The sequence below is a fragment of the Taeniopygia guttata genome, chromosome Z (genome assembly GCF_048771995.1).
Source record: "Taeniopygia guttata chromosome Z, bTaeGut7.mat, whole genome shotgun sequence".
In the NCBI taxonomy this organism is placed as follows: Eukaryota; Metazoa; Chordata; class Aves; order Passeriformes; family Estrildidae; genus Taeniopygia; species Taeniopygia guttata.
The window spans coordinates 39,456,916-39,476,394 of NC_133063.1; the positions used below are offsets into that span (position 1 = coordinate 39,456,916).

The 19,479-nt window shown below is 37.9% G+C and overlaps 1 protein-coding gene across 1 annotated transcript in view; it reads right to left on the minus strand.

Annotated features, from left to right (window-relative positions):
* Nucleotides 1-19,479, minus strand: part of DGKQ (diacylglycerol kinase theta) — an 87,630-nt gene that overhangs the window by 30,126 nt on the left and 38,025 nt on the right. The window contains exons 6-11 of the mRNA XM_032744075.3: nucleotides 18,012-18,165; nucleotides 13,485-13,553; nucleotides 5,863-5,963; nucleotides 4,196-4,419; nucleotides 3,272-3,362; nucleotides 1,083-1,137 (exon numbers count right to left, since the gene is read on the minus strand). Of these exons, the coding sequence (XP_032599966.3) occupies nucleotides 1,083-1,137; nucleotides 3,272-3,362; nucleotides 4,196-4,419; nucleotides 5,863-5,963; nucleotides 13,485-13,553; nucleotides 18,012-18,165 (694 nt within the window). The remainder of the gene's footprint in view (nucleotides 1-1,082; nucleotides 1,138-3,271; nucleotides 3,363-4,195; nucleotides 4,420-5,862; nucleotides 5,964-13,484; nucleotides 13,554-18,011; nucleotides 18,166-19,479) is intronic.

Consider the following 19,479-nt stretch of genomic DNA (forward strand, 5'->3'; position numbering starts at 1 on the left):
ACAAAAACAAAAAGAAGAAAAATTAGGGAAAAAGTACAGCTCTCCATACAACTAATTTTCTCATAAAGGACCATGCAGATGTGAACTATGTTTTATCCAACAATAAAAACACATAGGTGCTTGGAACAGTCTGACTCTTTCCACAGTTCTTAAATACCACTCTCCTTTAAAAAAAGGCAGAAACAGCCTGAACTCACTTAAAAGACAAGCAGTACTTTGGTAATAATCTACCAGTTTGACTGAAGACTTTCAAACTGTATTTCCTAACAAGTACAAAATATGTACTCTTCTTACAAGTCTTCTGTGTTTTATTAAAACATTAAAACAATTCTAACTTTCATTGAATATAAGGTTGCAAATGATGCTTTAAAACAGAGCACCAGAAACCAACAAAGGTCATGACATTCATAAAGCTGCAGTAACCTTATGAAACAACTTCACAACTATGTTTGCAAATAAAGCAAAGCATTGAGACAGTATTTGAACTATCAAGATATTTATTCAGCTCTGGTCAGCATTAGATTACTTCAAGGTCTTTATTTCTCCATGTAATCTTACAAATACTAAAGCACAAAGAGATGTCAATTTGGAGAACACCAGCCCAGCTCCTGCAGGATCACAAAACACTTGAGCAATGCTAGGACTGCAGATTTCTGTTCTTCCTAAGATACAAACATACTGCTTGGATTGTCATAGGACTCTTACTCTTCTTCAGGGGTTGTGTCAGGAGGAAAGAAGATAGAGGAAAGAAGCCATTTGAACTTTAGAATTAATATTTAATAAATAACTGTAATTAAGAAAATCATGTCAGTTAAACATAGCTCCCCAAAATACGGCAAAAGTGTCAATACCCACCAGAAACCACAAATGAGTTTTTATGTAATAATGAAGGGGAACCTTATTCCCACTTGACACACGGGACTGAAAAGAATCAGCATCACTTCTGATTAAGTATTTCAACATCACCATGAAGTTTCTTTTCATTTGCATTTTTTATTGTAAAAAATGAACTGTGACTGTCAGAATGGGAGAAAAAACCCACAGAGATCAGATGTGTCTTTGGCCAATGCTCCTTCACTTACCTTGCTTACTGCCCATAAGCACTTCCACCAATTTGAAATTTTGGAGGCACTCCATCTGCCAAAAGATACAGCATGTAAATGCAGCTTCTGACTGACATAATTTTGCCGCATGTTTACATTATTGTGTGTTATATCCTGTCCATGGTATGTAAAATAGCATGGAAAATTAAATGTTTTTTAAAATTTAAAAATTTTAAAATCAACCATGATGTTCTTCCTCCAACCAAGGATTATTCCTTCCAAGACAGGAATAATCTTCATTTTACACATTTATGTCATCATTCTCCCATGCTCCTGAAAACACTGGCATTCTCACAGCCACATTGTGAAGGGACCACTGTATACAGCATGGTTAATCCCATTCCTGCTTCAGCGATGAACAGCTAGCTCATCTGGAATATTTCCTGACTGTCTTCTAGAGAAAGCATGCAGGACTGAGAATGAGCCTGCTCTTGGAGAAGATTGCCCAGGAACCAGCTTGGCAAAAGCAGGCTGACTATTTCCCATTCCTGGGACACTCAAGGCACTGATGGAACAAAACCCTCTTCATATTTGCCAGTCTCTTCTCCAAGCTATTGCCAGGGACCATTCAAGTCCCTTGCAGCTGGACCAGAAAAGCTGGCACAACCAAGAGCTGTACCATTTATAACAATGTCTGAAACCCTGCAAACATATGACATTCAGGACTGAAGGACATTCAGGAGAAAGGGTTTTAAATTTTGGCTGTGAGATTCAGGAGACAAATGATCTTGCTTTACGTGTCATGAATGAAGGTGTTAAGAGCCTCAACTCCCTACATGTGCTTTGCCTGATATTTAATGGAAGCAATTTGCAGCACAGGCAAATTCTGGATATTAAAAAGAGATTTCCTGTATGTGCATGTTTATACAGAGAAACAAGTAGAGCATTTAAAAATTACCGCTACTGAAGAAATTGCAATTGGGCCGAAGAATTAAGTCTCTTACAGCATACATCTAGCTGCCCAAATATGATCAAAGAGTGACGATCTTTCCCTAACAGAATTTCCAACTATACTGTTTGCTTTTTTCAGATGAGACAAAACTTTGGACATGGTTGTTCCTCATTTTGTTAAAAGGACCACAGCACTTGAGGAAATGGACTGACAACAAATCCCGGAAGTATCATGTAGCCAAAATAAGCTGCATGCTTTACACAGCTGGATACACTTAGACAGATCATCAATACCAGTTTTTGCAGAGAGCTAGTCACATGCATATTCTTATGTACCCTGCAAGTAAGCACAAAGGGCAGCAGTCACCCTTTGCGAGCATGCCTGTGGCCTGGAGCAGTGGAACTGTGATGATTTGCAGGTGTGCTCACAGGTCCCAGGTGCTGACTAAAATGTCCACACTACAGCTTTGTGTCTCCACACTGGGGAGGTTGGGTCTGCCAATGGCTTGGCATGCTAGCAAAGTCTATTAACACATTTCCAGAAAGTCATGCTGTTTTGGCACCAACCCTAAAAAGGATAGGCAGATTGAAGAGAGATTATTTTCCAAGGAAAGCAAATGCATCTACAAGATTACAAGATGTATCTAGAATTTTCCAGCGATGTGGGAAGTAATCCACTCAGTAAAGCATGTGGGCGCCATTTCAACCTTGTGTCCTTCCTTGCATTCCTTACAGAGGGGCTACAGAGCTGCTGCTTGCTACCACAGGAAGAAAATTTCTGCAGTGCTCTTTAATGTTTTTATAAATTGTCTGGATGAAGAAATCAAATGCACTGTGAGTTTCCTGATTATATTAAACTAGGAGGAGCTGTGGACACCCTTAAAGGTAGGAGACCTTTATGTGGATGTATTAGAGAGCTGGGCAATCATCAACCATATTAAATTTTTAACAAGAGCTACTGCCAGATTCTTAACCTGGGACAAGGTAATCCTGGTTAAAAATATAAACTGGTGGATGAGAGCTGGAGATCAGCCCTGTGGAATAAGATCTTATAGACTGGGTCAATAGCAAGTTGAATATGAGTCAGCAGTGCCTACCTACCCTGAAGATTGTGTTAAGCTTTTAGCAACATGCCAGTCACAAAAGATCATCTACCAAATGCTAACAACATTTACAATAACTGTGAATTAAGGGAGTGTAATTTTTCTGAAGAGAAAAAGATACACTTTCAGGATCACTCAGGTGGTATATGGACATGCTTAAGATCTTTCACTTACCTGCCTTCCAAGTAATGGAAGCACTTCTTTGATTGCAGTCTGCACAGTGCTATCCTTATTTACTCGTAGAGAAACATATGCCATTCCCACTCTAAGGAAAAAAATACTTATTTCAGGATCTATCTGGTGTGTACCTTATTAAACTAAGTATAGAATTTTCTCAAATATATTTGCATTAGTTGAAGAAAGTTGTTCACTGAGGCTCATGGCAGATGTAGTACCAGTGCCACAGACAAGAAAACACTTTCATCTCGAGGAACTGCTAATTACACTTGTAATTAGAAGCATTAGCTTCTTCGTAATCACAAAGATAACCTGCAAGTCCTCGATAAAACTTGTCAATGCAGTTGCAACAGCAAAATGAAAACATGGTTAAATTTTAGCCCACAAGCCTTCAGAAATTAGTAGGTCCAGACCATTTTGTTTCCACTACTAAATTTGCTTAAAGTTCATACTGTCTCAGTGGAAAATTGTATAGTTGTTGGTTTTGTTTAGTTGTTGTTTTTTTAATATAATTTTTTCTTCCTCATCTCATGTGGGACGTTGCACTGTAGCTCTTCCTACTTCGCATTTCTTAAAAAAAATCCAACAATTTTTCAAGTGATGTGTGTCATCATTTGTTTACAGATGTAATAAATGTAAGGTTGCATATTTCTAGCCAAATACACAATAACAGAACTGCACAAGTTGCCCTGTATGTTCCATGCATGTAAAGAAACCCAAGGGCTTCCAGGCATGGAAAGGAATATTATACACACTACCCATTCAGAAAAATGAACAGAAGAATCCTGAAATACAGAGAAAGAAACTGCACTCTCTGTTAAGAGTTCTGCAGCTTCAGTAACTAAAGCAAACAGGTCTAGACCACAGAGGACAAATGCAGCCAAGCAGAATAACCTTGTGATCAAGAAGGAAAATACTCACTTCAGCCAAGCAGGATAAATTCTGATCACTTCTTCATCCTTTGGTTTGGCTCTGATGATCCAAGCTTCAGGAACAGATTCTCGGAATACTGAGCCCAAGTTGCTGTCCTCTGCTGCATCATTCCTGTTGATAACATCATCAGAGAGCAGCACCTGCTGTGTAAAGGTCTGAAGCTCATACTCCTGCTGGTCATCATTTATGTAGTACGCCCTCAAAGCAGCTTCCTAAAACACAGCAAGATAAATTACTTGAAAAGACACCATTAATACCTATACAGCCATAGACATCATAAATACCTGATTTATGAAATGAGCCTTCAATGTATGTTTTAACCTCAGAGCAGTGGATACACAGCAATGGCAAAAAATATCAAAACAAGAGTGAAGTTTTGAAAACAAATTTCAGTGAACATGAAAAAAGAAAGCTTGAGATAGCCATGTATTTGAACATAATCTACAGCATTTTTGGCAAGTAACAGTCATTTTAAGACCAAATGTAAAAATCCAGGTCAAATAAATCTACATTCATGCATGCAAAATTTAGTCCACAAGGAGACTGGTAAACTACACTAGATTGATCTAAATCTGCTGACTCAGTCTTCTTGCACTAAGGGATGCCACAAATTAGTAAGCTTCTCAGCTACAAAGCTGCCCTGAATCCACACACCTGTGAAGAGGGAAGGGAAGGGCTGTCTTTGCAAGATGCACACAGAAATTTTACATCCATAATGGGCCCATGCCTGCAGCACCTCTGCTAACACAGATGCTGTGGTCAATACAGCTAACCTGTAAGAACTTGTATTGCTCTTCTCTGGTATCACAAGTGCCAGCCTGGTAAAATGTGCTTGAAAGGCAAGTAGCACTCCTAAATAAAAGTGTTTTCAGTCCTGTACATAGTTTTTCTTAAAGATTTTTGACATGCAGAACACTATAAACCCTTTGCAAAACTCCTGTTGATTTTGAGCACAGTATCAAAATAAAAATCCTAATGATCTTTAGCTTTATATCGTCAAAATTCTGATGTAGTCAGACTTCTTTGCCAAGTCTGTATGACCCTGAGACCTCATCATGCACAATTTTATTGTGAACCACTCTATTCCCTCTCTGCGATTTAACTCTCACAGCATGGGGTCTCTGCCTAGCCCAGTAAATAAAGATCTGTATAGCACACTTGATTTAGTACTAAGTAATTTTTCCATCTCAGATGGAACACAGGAAAGCTAGAGAGGGGCAAGTATGTGATCAGTAATTGATTATTTTCATAGCCAAGGAGATAACTATAACAAGCTTTGGTGTTCAAAGCTGATTAACTCAAGTGCAATATTGGTGGCTGTCCAGGATAAATACCAAACCTCTACTATAGAAAAGGAGTTGGTTATCCTGTATTGCTTGTATCAGTAAAATCAGACTTCTGACTAACACAAGGGAGCAGAATGACTACTTAACATGTGATACTGTGGTCACCATTATGCTACAGATATGTAAGCCACCGTTTCCTCAGATGCTCTAAAATAGGAGTACCTGAAGAAGTCAAATTATGTTGTAGTATTATGGACCATTCACAGATTTTTGTTGTTGTTGAATTACATTTCTAAAACAGCTTTTTACTATTGTAATATGAAATTACATGAATCACACTGTAAAACTGACCCTCACTGGGTATCTTACCACAACTTCTTCATTTTTTGCAATCCTTGGAACTGAAATTAGTCGAAATTGATTGCGTTTCACTGCATCATTCCCATCAAATATCTTTAGTGTTTGTTTACCTGAATGGAAACAATTGTATTTCATTAACACACACCTTGAATCGGAAAGCTACCTGAATAGGAAGTTTGTAATATAACTACTAAAAACGCTCTTTTAACCCACTGAAATGTTTCTTCATGGTAACATTCTTTGTCATAGGACAAGTTCTGAGGCTGAATATTTTAAGTTTTGTTTTGTTATTGTTGATTTAAAAAGAGGGGAAGAGGGATTAGTAATCACAGTTTTATCCTGGCTTTTGATATAACTGTAACAACCAGACTGTGTATGTTATCGCTTCTTCATCCTCAGCATTCAAGACTGCATTTATTATTGACAAGTTGAACAACTTGAAGACCAAGACAAAGTGCACCCCCTTCAGAATAGCTCCCAAAGCACTACCAATTCTTAGAATGTGCTTCCAATAAAATTCCTTCAAATAGCTGGTAAAGTGTACAGGCAACAGGAGGAAAACACAGGGACAACAGAAAAACTGGAAGAAAGAAGGTACAGCAAATGAAGACCTTCAGCCTTTTGCTGTGTTTCATTTCACTAAAGCCTTAGGAAGTCAGTGCTCAGACTCTTGAGCTCGGGTTGTTACATAGACATCTGTGAAAGGCTGAAGGGTGAAGAGTGAAGGACTCCAGGTTCACCCTTCACAAAGGTGGGTTGTGACTCAGGTACAAGCTGTTGCATGACTAAGTCTCTCAAGCAACGTTTTAAAGAGGAATAGCAAAGTGCAACTAAACTCTCATAGAACAGGCAAGTTTTGAGAGGTTTTAGGAACAAGTTAATATTACCACTGCAATACATGTGTCCTTACTGCCTCTGGAAAGGAAACCAAGTTAATTAATCCAGAACAAAAAGGAGATTTGATTAAGACAGACTTTGTGTCCTCTCCTGATCACATCTTTAAGAAGACATGATGAGCTGCTCAGTTTTGCAGGTTCTTGCAGGTACTCCCCAGAGCTGATGCTTTACAGCATCAGACAAGTATTTCTCACTGACAGAATATGCCCTTTTTATTGCAGTATTGGACTGAACTTTAACAGAAGTCACCCATTGTACAGCACAGTGTTACAATCTGATCTCACAATAAATCTGTACACCGGCATTCATCATCGAGTAGTACAATCACCAGAAGCTATCACTTGCAATTCTTGAAATGTTAGAAATATTAAGTGAAACCTACATATACCAGCTAATGATTAACCAGTTGTAATGCTCACACAACTGGTTAATCATGCAGCCTGTTAATGCACATTGTAAAGGAGATATGTTACATGCTGGAGCCTACTTCCATGCTTCCCTTAAAGCTTGGAAGTACTTCGTAGTACAGAATAAAATACAAACAGCTTTTTGCTCTCAAACAATATCAGCTTTTAGATTCAATGAAGCACAGTAGCAAATTGCCATTTACCATAGAAGGATTAAAAAGGAGAATTGGAACTGGAGGAAGAAAACCACCAAACCACCTCTAACTGACGACTGATAAAAAGCAAGTAAGAATCCATGCAGAAATGTGCATCATTAGGTATCTTAATGCTGTAGTGGCAGATTATGAGGAAAGGCTGCAATGTATCACTACTTAGCAAGGACACTTAAGTGCTAGCTTTCTTGAACCACCTGAAACTAATCCACCTTTTCTGCTTCAGTATATGTTCTCCAGTCAAAAGCAGACACCATAGAACTAAAGGAATATCTAAAGGATTGACTACAGGATTATCACTTATGTGTGAAAGCAGTTTTTTAAAAATGAGATTCTAACCCTGGAAGAAAAATCATGATACCTTAATTCGCATTATCTTTATTTCTCCTTATTTTGAAATGTGACAGCTATGCTTGGGCTTCTTTTTCAATGTAGACTTGGCCACTTCTTAAGTATATTTCTTCATTATCAATTCCGCCAGTAATGGTACAATGTGTGTGCAAGGATGTTCTCATTACATAACATGAAGACCTCATTGCACAACAAAGCAGTCCCCAGTACAGCCTCCCATCCTACTGCAAAGTCATTCTGGTCTCTCCTGGGACAAAATGGGCTACGTTGACTGGTCTAGTGGCACGTGTCCTTACCCATGCCACGGTGATTGCGACTAGATGATCTTTGAGGTCCCTTCTAACTCAAACCATTCTATGACTGTATTATGATATTCAAAACCTTACCAGATATGACAACTGCTCTGAGTGACCTTGCTTGAGCAGGAGGCTATCTTAATTAACCTCCATACTGCCTCTAACTTCAGCCATGCTGTGACTCTTTGGAGGAAAGCCTGTATAACAGATGATGTATAAAGAAAAACAGATAGAAACAGAATAAATAAAATCACAGAATTATAAAATAATTTGGGTTGTAAGTGGCCTTCAAGGATCGGAGAGTACAATAATCCTGACAGGGACATCTTTCACTAGATCAGCTTATTCAGAGCCACACCCAACCCTGATCATTGTGACTTTCCAATTCTTTTTGTTGATATGAAAAGTAGTATCACTGTGGATTTTCAGTTTTCGTATTACCATAGTGGTTGTATCTGTTTTCAATTTCGTTTCAGTCACAACATAAGGAAGGATAAAAATATCATCAACTCTTACTTCTGAAGTACCCTTGAAACTCACCAACCATTGCACTGAGGCTATAGCATACATCAGAAAGTGATCTACTCCTTTAAATTCTGCTGGATCTATGCCAGAATGAGTGGAATTCTTTCAGACACAGATTTCTGTCAGAGTGATCTCCATGGTAACTATAGCATAGACAAATGTTAACCAAAAGACACTGTGTTCTGGGTGACCTTTAAAGCTAACATAACTTGGGAAAACAAGTGAACACTGGTTTCTGACAGCACAGCTGATGTTCTGAGTGTGAACTTTCATAGCACTATCAAAATCTCTGCTGTTTTCTCTAGCAATCCAGAAAGTAGACAACCATCTGAGAGTAAAAACATTCAGTTCTGGTACTTGTTTTCATTTGCTGCGCCTTTGTAGTCTGCTCTTATAAGATACTAGTTGGCCTAAGAGAATCCCTAGTAATTGTAACTGGAGAATATTTTATGAGCTCTCCATGTCTTAAGAACAGTCAAAGAACAGCTGGATCGACTCTCAAAATAAACTAGTTTAAAAGAACAAGTTTAGATCTACAGACCAGAAGTAATGTCCTAAACTTAAGCATATTTCTTAGATAAATAAACATAATGCTGCTAATCTAGTATCCATCACAAAAAGCCTCTTCAACTTTATCAGTGAAAAATCACACTTTATTTTGTCACTGTCCTCCTCACAGGGGACACTTTTACTGCAACCCAGTGAAAAAGGGCTTGCTTGCATATGAGCTCCTGGAAGCACAGTAACAAAAGAAAAAACAGCTACATACTGCAATTAGTCATCCAGAAGTACATTTTTCCACTGAGTCAAGAGCTCATCCAACACATATAAGCTTAAGTGTGTCTTATGCCAGTCTGATTTGTCTAACTAGCCTTGGCAAGAAGCTCAACTATAACCACTCCTGAAATTAGGTAAAGCTCTTCCTTCCACCTGTTCCAATTTTTAAATATGAGAAAATGATTCAGTTACAGAAGTGAAGTCTACATACCCCTACTTAGTGTATGTGTATATATATATACCTATATATAAAACACCTTGCTAATATGAAAGAGATGCGCTTATCAAATTGTGGTATTTAAAGGAGTTACTGCCCGTTTTGTAATACTGGCACCTCACTGCTAAACGTCTTTTATCTTTTCCTGTTGGATCAGAGTACACAGTATCAGGACTTTATCCAGAAAAATACATTGTTTTTTTTCTTACCATGGGATACTGAACTGAAAATAACCTGTTATTCGTGGTTACCGTTTCAAAAGGGAAAGTAACTACAAAAAGTTAACTCCAGCCATAATTTACCGAAGTGTGGAATTTGATTTCAGAAGCTAAGATATCTAGTTTTCCTGGGAAAAGGATAAAACAGCATTGGATAAGTACAAAGTTCATGTTCCCTTTGACTTCCAAATCCCCACAGACAGGATATGGCTTCTGAAAGGACTTAGATGTGGTTTGTGACTGAGACAGGAAAATGAGGTCCTGAATAATTTTGTCATTTAAGAAAGCTAAGGGCCTTTAGTGAAGCAAGTATATTGAAAATTACTCTTAAAACAGTAAATTCTAGAAACATAGTTTACCAAGAACCACTCTTCCTGAAACAACCTGTGTTATTTACATGCTTTATGCTCTCCTTCTCTACTGCTACTTCATATCACAACAGTAGGGACTATCAAATTCTGGTATATTTCAGTATTAGGATTCATAACCTACACAATGGCATTTATGCAGTTAAGAATTATGCATTTTTTGTTTTACTGCCCTTGAAGAGAGCCTTTCAGAATCCCAGATTCCTTTCTCCCACCCTTCCTTACCTTCCTTTTCTTTCCTCCCTTCTTTCCTTCTTTCTTTCCCTAGCTCTTTCTCTCAAAAGAGAGCCTTTTGCAGGCTCTGAATTTGTTTTCTTGAGCAGTTGAAACTCCCCTAGTATCAAGACAATTTTGAAGCACAAATCTGTGTTAACACCTGCCTGTCCATTCTGGTAGCCACCTCTTAACCCTTCTTCTCTTTGTTTTCAGAGCCTTTCCAGCCACTGCCAAGGAACACATGACACGTTTAGTTATCTGTAAGCAGTTACAGAAGAACACAATGGCCCTTTTTCCGAAAGTTTAAAATTTTCTTAAGTATCTAGGGGAAAAATCCCTCCTCATATGCTGTCCTTACTTCTTCTGGAAAGCAGTTTGTTCCTGCTTGCAGAACTACAGTGGAGGTCTCCTCTGCACTGTCAGCTAACTGTTTGGGACAAGACATAAACAAACTCTAAGTCAATGACTTGGGTCTATCTAATACAAACCATTTAATCTCTTACTCAGCAGATGAACAGCAACCTGAGCAAGGCAAAAGAGAGGCAGTGGAAGGACATGCTGTGAAACATCTGTTTGATGACAGCACTGAAGCTCCCATTTCTACGGTAGTCAGATTCCTCTAACACTTCCTCCAGAATGGGTTTTCATTGATGGCTGAATTTTGTCTCGCAGAAGATGGACGCATGCTGAATCAGACAGTTCACTTGCAGCCAGTGAGTGCTGAGAGATTCCCCTCACACAGGGCAGAGAGAGCCCTTTGCCAAATTCACTTGTATGTTGGTTAAATGAACTCAGAAATGGTGTGGTTGTTTTCAAGCTAATTTTATGCTTTTGGTTTCAGCATCTTGGTAGGCTAAATATAGTGGTTGATTTAACACATTTAAGCTACCAATATTAAGACTTAGATCTTCTAACTTTACATTTCCCTCAACAAGCCCATTATACTAGCAAAGTAACAAAAATGAATGTAGACTACAAATTCAAATCTCCTTCCAATACTAAACTACAGACTTGGTATCCTTTTCTATTGGCTTCTCTCCTGCGGAAAAAGTGTGTCTTTCACTATCAATACTATTCAATTTGTTCCATCTTGTTTTCATTCTTTTTAGAAAGAAATACCCCTAAAACATAGAGAGCTGGAATTAAGAAAAGCTAAATATTCTGGAATGTAATTGAGTTCAGACACTGTTAAGGGAAAGCATGGTAACATCCTAAAAGACATGGCAGATGTACTGAGTCAACACACAGAGCAGCCCCTTCTTGACCCATATAAATGGTGTTATCTCAAGACAGGCAGAAGTGGTATAACCCACTACAACCGTGTCATTGTCATATTAAGTTCAGCAGGTTATGACTCCCCACACACAGAGAGGCACAACAACACAACAGCTGGCAGGTGAACCTCAATAATTTTACCAGGTAGGTTATCAGAGAAGCCATGTCCTGAGCTGACCAGTGTCATCAATCCCATCATCTGTGGGTGGCACACACCAGAGGAGTCCACAGGGGAAGTTTTGTAGGATTCCTCACTGACCAAGGAGGTCGCTCATCTTGCAGGGGTATATGAGATACATGTGAAAAGCATTCTGGAATGGTACAAGGGTTGATAGGGGGAACTTTAGGGGAGGAATCAAAGCAAGAGATCAAAGTCATTTGAGGAAGAAGTAGTATAGGAAAATAGATAAGGAGACAAGGAAGCTGGTCACATTTAAAGAAGCCAATGATTGGTACTGCATGGCTATGCCCTGGACTGCATCACCACAGTCTGTCCTGTTTTACCAGTAATTTTACCAGTAAATGCTATTTCTCACTCTTTTTGTGAGTGTGGTTTTAGCTGAGCTTTCTAAATCACAGCAAAGTTACTGGACTCTACACTCCAAAGTTTTGTGAAAATGCATTACGAGAAAGCAATTTTTATGCCACTGCTCTTTTTAAAACACAACTAACAATACTTTACATGACCCTTGAAAATATACCATCTACTGCTGCTTTCTCCAGTCCACAGATGACCTGAACAAATGACATATTAAAGTTTGTAAACTGCCCTGAATTTTCATATCTTTTTTCTTCTTTTGGGAAGGCTAAACTAAAGCTGAACTGGCGTCTACTAACGCTTCCAATGAATCCAGCTGAAATATCAGGATACATCATTTGCTCTTTTTGACACTCATCAGGGAAATAGGGTTAATTGTTGAAATGTAGAAGTCCTCACACTCAACCACTTAAGTCACTTAAAGCACTGGAAAAAGTAAAAGTTTTTTAGACTAACTGCAATTAGAGTGTTTTCCCATAATAAGGAAGTAGATGGCTGTAGATTATAACTTAAACTCACTCAGAATCTAAGAAAGTGAAACAAGAGGATGCTTGAGATTTTTTCCATAATTGGTTTAACTATTTATTGAGCTGATTTTTTAAAAATTCCAAACAGCATTTGTACAATTAACCTCTTAATTCTGCAAGAACTTCAGGATTAAAAAAATAGTATTTATTGATTTGAAATATCCTTTTATACAATAATCCATGAAGGTCCATTAGGTAGTATGTACCATGTTGTTCTACTTACTAATATGGATATAGGAGTGGGAAGCTCTTAAATTGCAGTTTTACCTTTTCTTCTAAAAAGCAAGAAGTTGGTTGTTACCAACCCCAGAAAACCCCACATGCTTAAAAACTTAACTGCACAAAGAGCAGCCAGTCCAGCTCAGTACTGTTTACTGCAACATGCTCAAGCAAAAAAAAATTTCACCTGATGTCCTCAGCAACATTTGGATCCAGCAAACTTAGAAGTAAAAGGCTCTGAAAAGACATTGCTGTCTGCCCTTTAAATTTGTAGCTTATCTATAAATTATTAACATCATGTTTTCTTTCTTCAATTACCAAGTTGAGAGAAATTACCTATTTGTCAAGATAATGAACAGATTGCCAGTTATGTCAACCCATCGATGGAAAATACCAAGGAGGTATTTGTAAAGCCCTGGATAAAAGTGTCGGACCAAAACTTTGGACCTGAAATTAAAACCTAACATTAGAAAAATAACCATTTAATATAATTTCGTCATAAGGCAATACAAATTAAGATTATATGAATGATTATTATATGAATAAAGAAATGAGTGACTATTCATCCCTTACTAAAATTTTGCTTACTTGAATCGGTTGAAATTTGGATATCTTTTGTTGATCCTTGTGTTGACCCATCAACATCATCATCTTCATCTGTAAAAGAGAGACATTTTAAGAAAGGATTTTTGTTAATTTGAATGGGAGGGAGAAGGTGTCTGTCATTTAAGAACAGTTTCCATCAAACAAGCTAACACAAAAGGAACCAGCCAGAAAAGCACACTTTCTTTTTCTACCTATTTTATGATAATAATTCATAGCATTACAAAAACAAATCTGCATTGTCATGTAGCTACAGTGAAGGCATACATGATATCCTTATACTATTGGCTTTAATATTGCAACTACTCAATTTCATTCTTTTCTGAAGTCATGTTGTTTGACTGTCACCAAAGTATAGATGTTTCCATTAATCAATCAATTTCCAAATCAATCCAGCCTTCTAGTCAGAAATAATGGTGTTATAGAAGTACTTTCCACAACTGAAAAACAAAGTTACTGACATCCAAAGAGAAAGAAATTGCTGCTCTCCAGAAGAGAACTTTGACAGTAGGCTCACCACTCTCACTAAAGCTAGGAGCTAACATGTCAGAAGATAATGAACCCCTCTAAAACCGTACATAAAATATTAAAAAAAGATTGAAATAAATGCTGTGAACATTTTGCATTTGCTTCTGTGCAGAACACCCTCACTGCGTTCTTACTCCTAACATTCAGAGCCACACACTATACAAGACCAGTGCAAATCCAAACATGATCAATATTCCTTCTCTGAGGGTAGCAGTAGAGTGCAATGCAAATACTCATCAAATAACAGTATTCATAATCACACCCACTGAAAATCCCAGTCAGTCCTGACTGGGATGCAGGCAAAGCTCCCAAAAGATATAAGCCAGACAACACCTTCATAAAACTATGCCTTAGAGCTGAGGGAGAAACCAAGAAAACAAAGCACAAAACAAGAAAGAAAGTATAAAATAAAACAAGTAAAGTCAGATCTTCAGAGCAAAAGAGGTACTGGGGAAGTCAAAATCTTAAAGCAGAAGAACCTTCCAAGAAGCAGAGTCATAGCATGTCAAGAAGGGTACTAGGCAATAGTCCTAAACTTGACACCAGGTAACTCACCGAATATTAGGTAATGCTTCAAGTGTCTACAAGAAAGACCAACAATAATGTTTTTAAGTTACGGCTTTTAAAAGCTGACAGAAACAGATCAAGTTTCAAACTGGAGAGAAATTTATACAGTATGGTCCTGAAACAACCCAAAATAAGAGAAAGCTGAATGCCCTCTTGAATTTCACTCTAGACAATTAAGTTAAAAAAAAAAAAAAAAAGAAATAGTAAATATAATAATAGGAAATTACTACCTCTGATTGCTCCCAACCCCTTTCGTTCTCAGTGTAGGTAAGAAGCTGACTTCTTTTATTATACTTTCTCCTTCAGTCTGAATAGTAGGGAAATCTACACCAACAGCATCCTGAAATTATTCCAGTGAAGTTCAATGACTTCTTTGAAACTTGTTGTGATAGGAATCATCTGGAGGAAGGGGCTCCACACTGTTCTACCATTGCATCTGCTGGTAGCTCAAGTTTAAAAGAAGCCCCTTCCAGCAGAGAGGTATTTGCTGAATGTTGGTGATATAGCTTACCATTTACAACATGGCAAAAGCTACTTCAGACAAATGGTCCCCAGCAGGTCAGCGATGATAACTGTGCTCATTCACTGCATGGGACAAGTCATCTGGCAATTCGCAACCACCAGCTTGGGAATAGCTATGCCTGCAGCAGGCAGCTCATCCAGACAACTGCCAACACTTCTTGTACCTCAGGCTGGTCTGTTGAGTGATGTCTTTTGAGTGATGTCTTTTGTCTGCTGTGGCAACAGAGGAGTACTCTCTGTGCATGCACCTCAGGAGAACTTCTTAATGAGCTTGCCATCACAGAAGAAGTATTAATTATCCTTCAACAAAGGAGTTACTTGCTCCCCTGAACCCCCCCTAACATGCACACAATCTTTAGTCAGATCTGCCACCCAGAGTCTATGCTTTTCTCCTGGAAAAGCAGCAGAAACTCCTGGGGCAGCCTTCCCGAGTTGCTTCATTGTCAGAGGAGCATCAAATACATCCTAATAGAGTATCAGAGAGCTGCTGGATTCATGACATATCTTGGTAACTTTCAGCACATACCAGGAGCTAGCGAGATTTTGTAAGAAAATGAAGGTCTGTTCTGTGAACATGGGTAACAAGGACTAAAAGGCTAGAGTACTGAGTTTCCTTGACACAGGTTGATGTGGGAATTAGTTCAAGACAATTCTTGGCTCTGCCTTTGAGGAAGAATTTGGGCAAAGAAAAAGAGCATATAGCAATGGTATCCAGTGCTTTTGGTGGTAACCTGCAGACACCTGATCTTCAGCAGATGACAGAGGATGGCAAACATCCAGCAACAGGTTTTGAAGCAAGGCTCAACAGGATGTGGATGGTGTAAAAAGAGTCACCTGGAGACACCAGACTAGTACCTGAACATTCAGCATGTAGGTGCTAAACCAAGATGCAAAAAAGCACTGTCAACTACGAAAACACAGAACAAAATATGCACAGCAGAGTGCAAGGAAGGTGCTGCACCACAAATATTACTCACCACGCTTTTTGCTGAGCCACAGCTGTGGCTCACTGACCATGAAAAAACAGAAAGATGTCAAATGCTGAGGCAGCTGTCAAGGTCACAGGTATGCAACAGATCTGCAGCAGGAGGAACGGGGAGCATCCCCATGGCTTGGGCACTGCTCCCTTGGGTACTGCTCCCTTGGGTATCAGCCGCCCCTCCATCCTGGGAGGCTGCTGCCCATCAGATGATGGGGAGCTAAGCCCAAAGGGCAAAAATTTTCATAGGCCACAGGAAAGGGACCTGTGTTAGAAATTAGATTTTACAGGGTGTTGCTATACTAGACCTCTGTGACATGCAGGCTAGGGACTATAAAAATGCATTCTGGCTTTCCAAACAAGGTGAGTTTTATTCAGTTTGATTTTTCCCCCCCTTCATATCACAAGCACTGGAAATGATCCAGATTAAATTAGTGAATATTTCGCCATCCTTATGTATCTGCTTCTGACCACAAGCTAATGCCTGGATTCTCTCAATTCAAATAATGAGAAAAACTCTTCCATTAAAGCAATGCAAAAAAGCCATTCTTACTTTAAAAAACCTTGACTATGCATAACATGAAATAACACACATAGCACAAGTGTCAAAAGTGTCACTTTTCTTCCATCTCTTAAAATATTGAAGGAAGAGACTAGAAGGGGTAGCTAAAATAGTGTAGCTTGGATTTTTTCACTTAAGGCGCATCATGTTCAATTTTATTAAGAGGTGATTTAAAAAGAAGAAAAATGTGACAGTCTAACATATTAAAAGAACACACCACTGTTGAAGAGAGAAATTTAGTGAACATCAGAAAAGTCAAACCGAAGACTCTATTTTAAAGGTTTGTGATTAACTTCTCTTAGCTCTAATAATCAACTTTATCTTTACTTAAACCTTTGGGACACTTGTGAAATACCTAACAATAGAACCGAATCAAAGTTCACAGTGAGTCCTGCAGCAAAATGAAGCTCATCCAGATGCTGTGTTTTGGTTACTTCTTATGTTAGAAGCATTAGGAACTTCATGATTTTCAAGTGGGTGCTATACTACATTTTTTACCACTAGCAAGCAAATTCATTAAAAAGGAAAAACACTCATTGAAAAAAATCCAGTCCACAAAAGCAACCTAACTCCTTTTCTCTGCCTTTGACAGGTCACTGGACTGTGGGTTGTGTAGACCTCTGGTCATGCAGTTCACGCAGTAGCAGGACTTCTGCTACAGCCCCTGCACACAGAACGCAGGGATCTTACTCATGATCACCTCTCCTCACCAAAACCAAACCTAAGCTCACAGCAGAAAGTTCAAGAGCAATCTGCCACGTTGAGAAAAGAGCAGCTGCAAATATTTAACTTTCATGAGCTGTATTTTGCCTAACTTTTATTTCCTTTCCTACTCTATTCAAGCACCAAAAGAAAGGTTTTACTGGTGCGTAATAATCAAAATACAAATTTAAAAATACTTCCATGTACCTCAGGCTTAAAAAAAAAATCTTGTTCCTGAAGAGCTGTTAAACAAACATTCACTCTAGATGGCAGCAGAACATTACCCTGCCTAGACAGATGGAATTACTTCAGCACAGAAACCTTAAAATGGACAGATGCTTAATCCAAAAGACAAATAAAAATATCTGTATACATGATGTAAGAAGTAAGTGTTTCCAGCAATGATAACACTAACACCACACATTTTATGATTTTATGTTTTCACTTTCTTTGTTTCAAGGGTAGTGCACAAATTGCCCTGCACCAGTAAGCAGAAGTTTCTGCACTCTGCTCAACATCCCTAACCTCTCCCAGAAATAGCAAGAAGTTACAATATTGCCACAAAAGCCAATAAAAATTAGCAATAATATGAATGATGACTCTAGGTTAAATATACTCATCAATCAGTTGCATTCAACTTTGAAATTTTTACCTGAATCTGTTTGCAAATTTTCTGATATCCGAAAACAATGTAATTTGCTAAAGTTGCGAGAAAACAGTTGAACACAGTTTGGAGGAAGAATCATATTCCTTAATCTTCCAAAGGTACATTCTGGTGGGACAATTACACAGCAAGCAGCATGAGCCTATAAACAACAGCATCAGTTAAAACTTGTGATATACATTGAAAGTAAATTTATTCATAACAAACTATGACTGAAATTGTATAATTCAGGTTAGGAATTATATAGACCTTCTGTAAATCACCTTCATTAAACAAATGGCCCATCTGCTATTATACTCTATATATACTTCATTATAGATTTTTATTTGTTTATTTTATTTATTTGTTTAATTCAGGTTTTGTGCTACCAATAATGGGGAGTCTTAATATGTCAAGAAACTTTCAAGGATCGTGAACCTGTTCTGTTAAAAATGAAAGGTTTTTATATAGCTACATGGAGAAGCTTAAAGTTTTGGTCTCAAACTCTGATGTTCCACTCTGTGTGGGGGAAATATATTTACTGGGGGAAATAGAAAAGGTGCACATGTTATATTGAATGACTTGAAAAGAGCTGTATTGCAGATTTTGAGGTAAGACTGTTTTCAGTTTTATTCCAAAAGGTGATTGAATATTTCTGCCTTTACACTATTATAAATATTCTGCCTTTATTGAATGCATATACCTTTGTATGTATGGCCACATAGCATGTTATATTTCTTAAGACTGTTCTCAAATATGGTCCCTCCACCTCAGAAATCATGTCACAGATTAAAATACAAACCCCACAATATTAAAAAAAATAAAGTCATTGAAATCATACCTGAAATACTGAATAACCTCTAGAGTTTTATTTTAAATTGTTACTACATGGAGTACCCCATCTAGCCTTAAGTAGCAAATTAATAATTCCCTACATATACTTTCAGTTTCCACCTCATCTGGTGCTACTTTTAGTTCCATCATATTTTAATACAAGGTGGCATTAAGTGAATGGAATCATTGTTATCCGCACCACACAGTTTATCAGTGTGAGAAAAGCTGTGGTTTCCAGAATTATAATTGAAGGGTACCATCAGCTTGCACGGGAAATAAACATGTGTCATGTGAATGGAAAAACACAGAAACTGATATTGACAGCTTAAAAAAACTCCAACCACACAGGCTAAGACCTATTCTATACTGAAGTAACAGTAAACATATTAGAATGCTAAGTCTTTAACCTTGCAGAATTCATGATTTGAAAGAAATTCTGATTAACACAGAAAGTGCCCGCAGGCATCTAACCACAGTTCTATAATGATTAGGCCTTGTTAAATTCCATTGTATTTACACATAGCTTCACTGTGACTTTAAGAGTTGTTCATTAAAATTACTATGAGGAGGATCTAAAATATCAGATTTCCCCTCTAACATATAAAAAAAGATATATATTCAAATAAATAACTGTATAGATTAA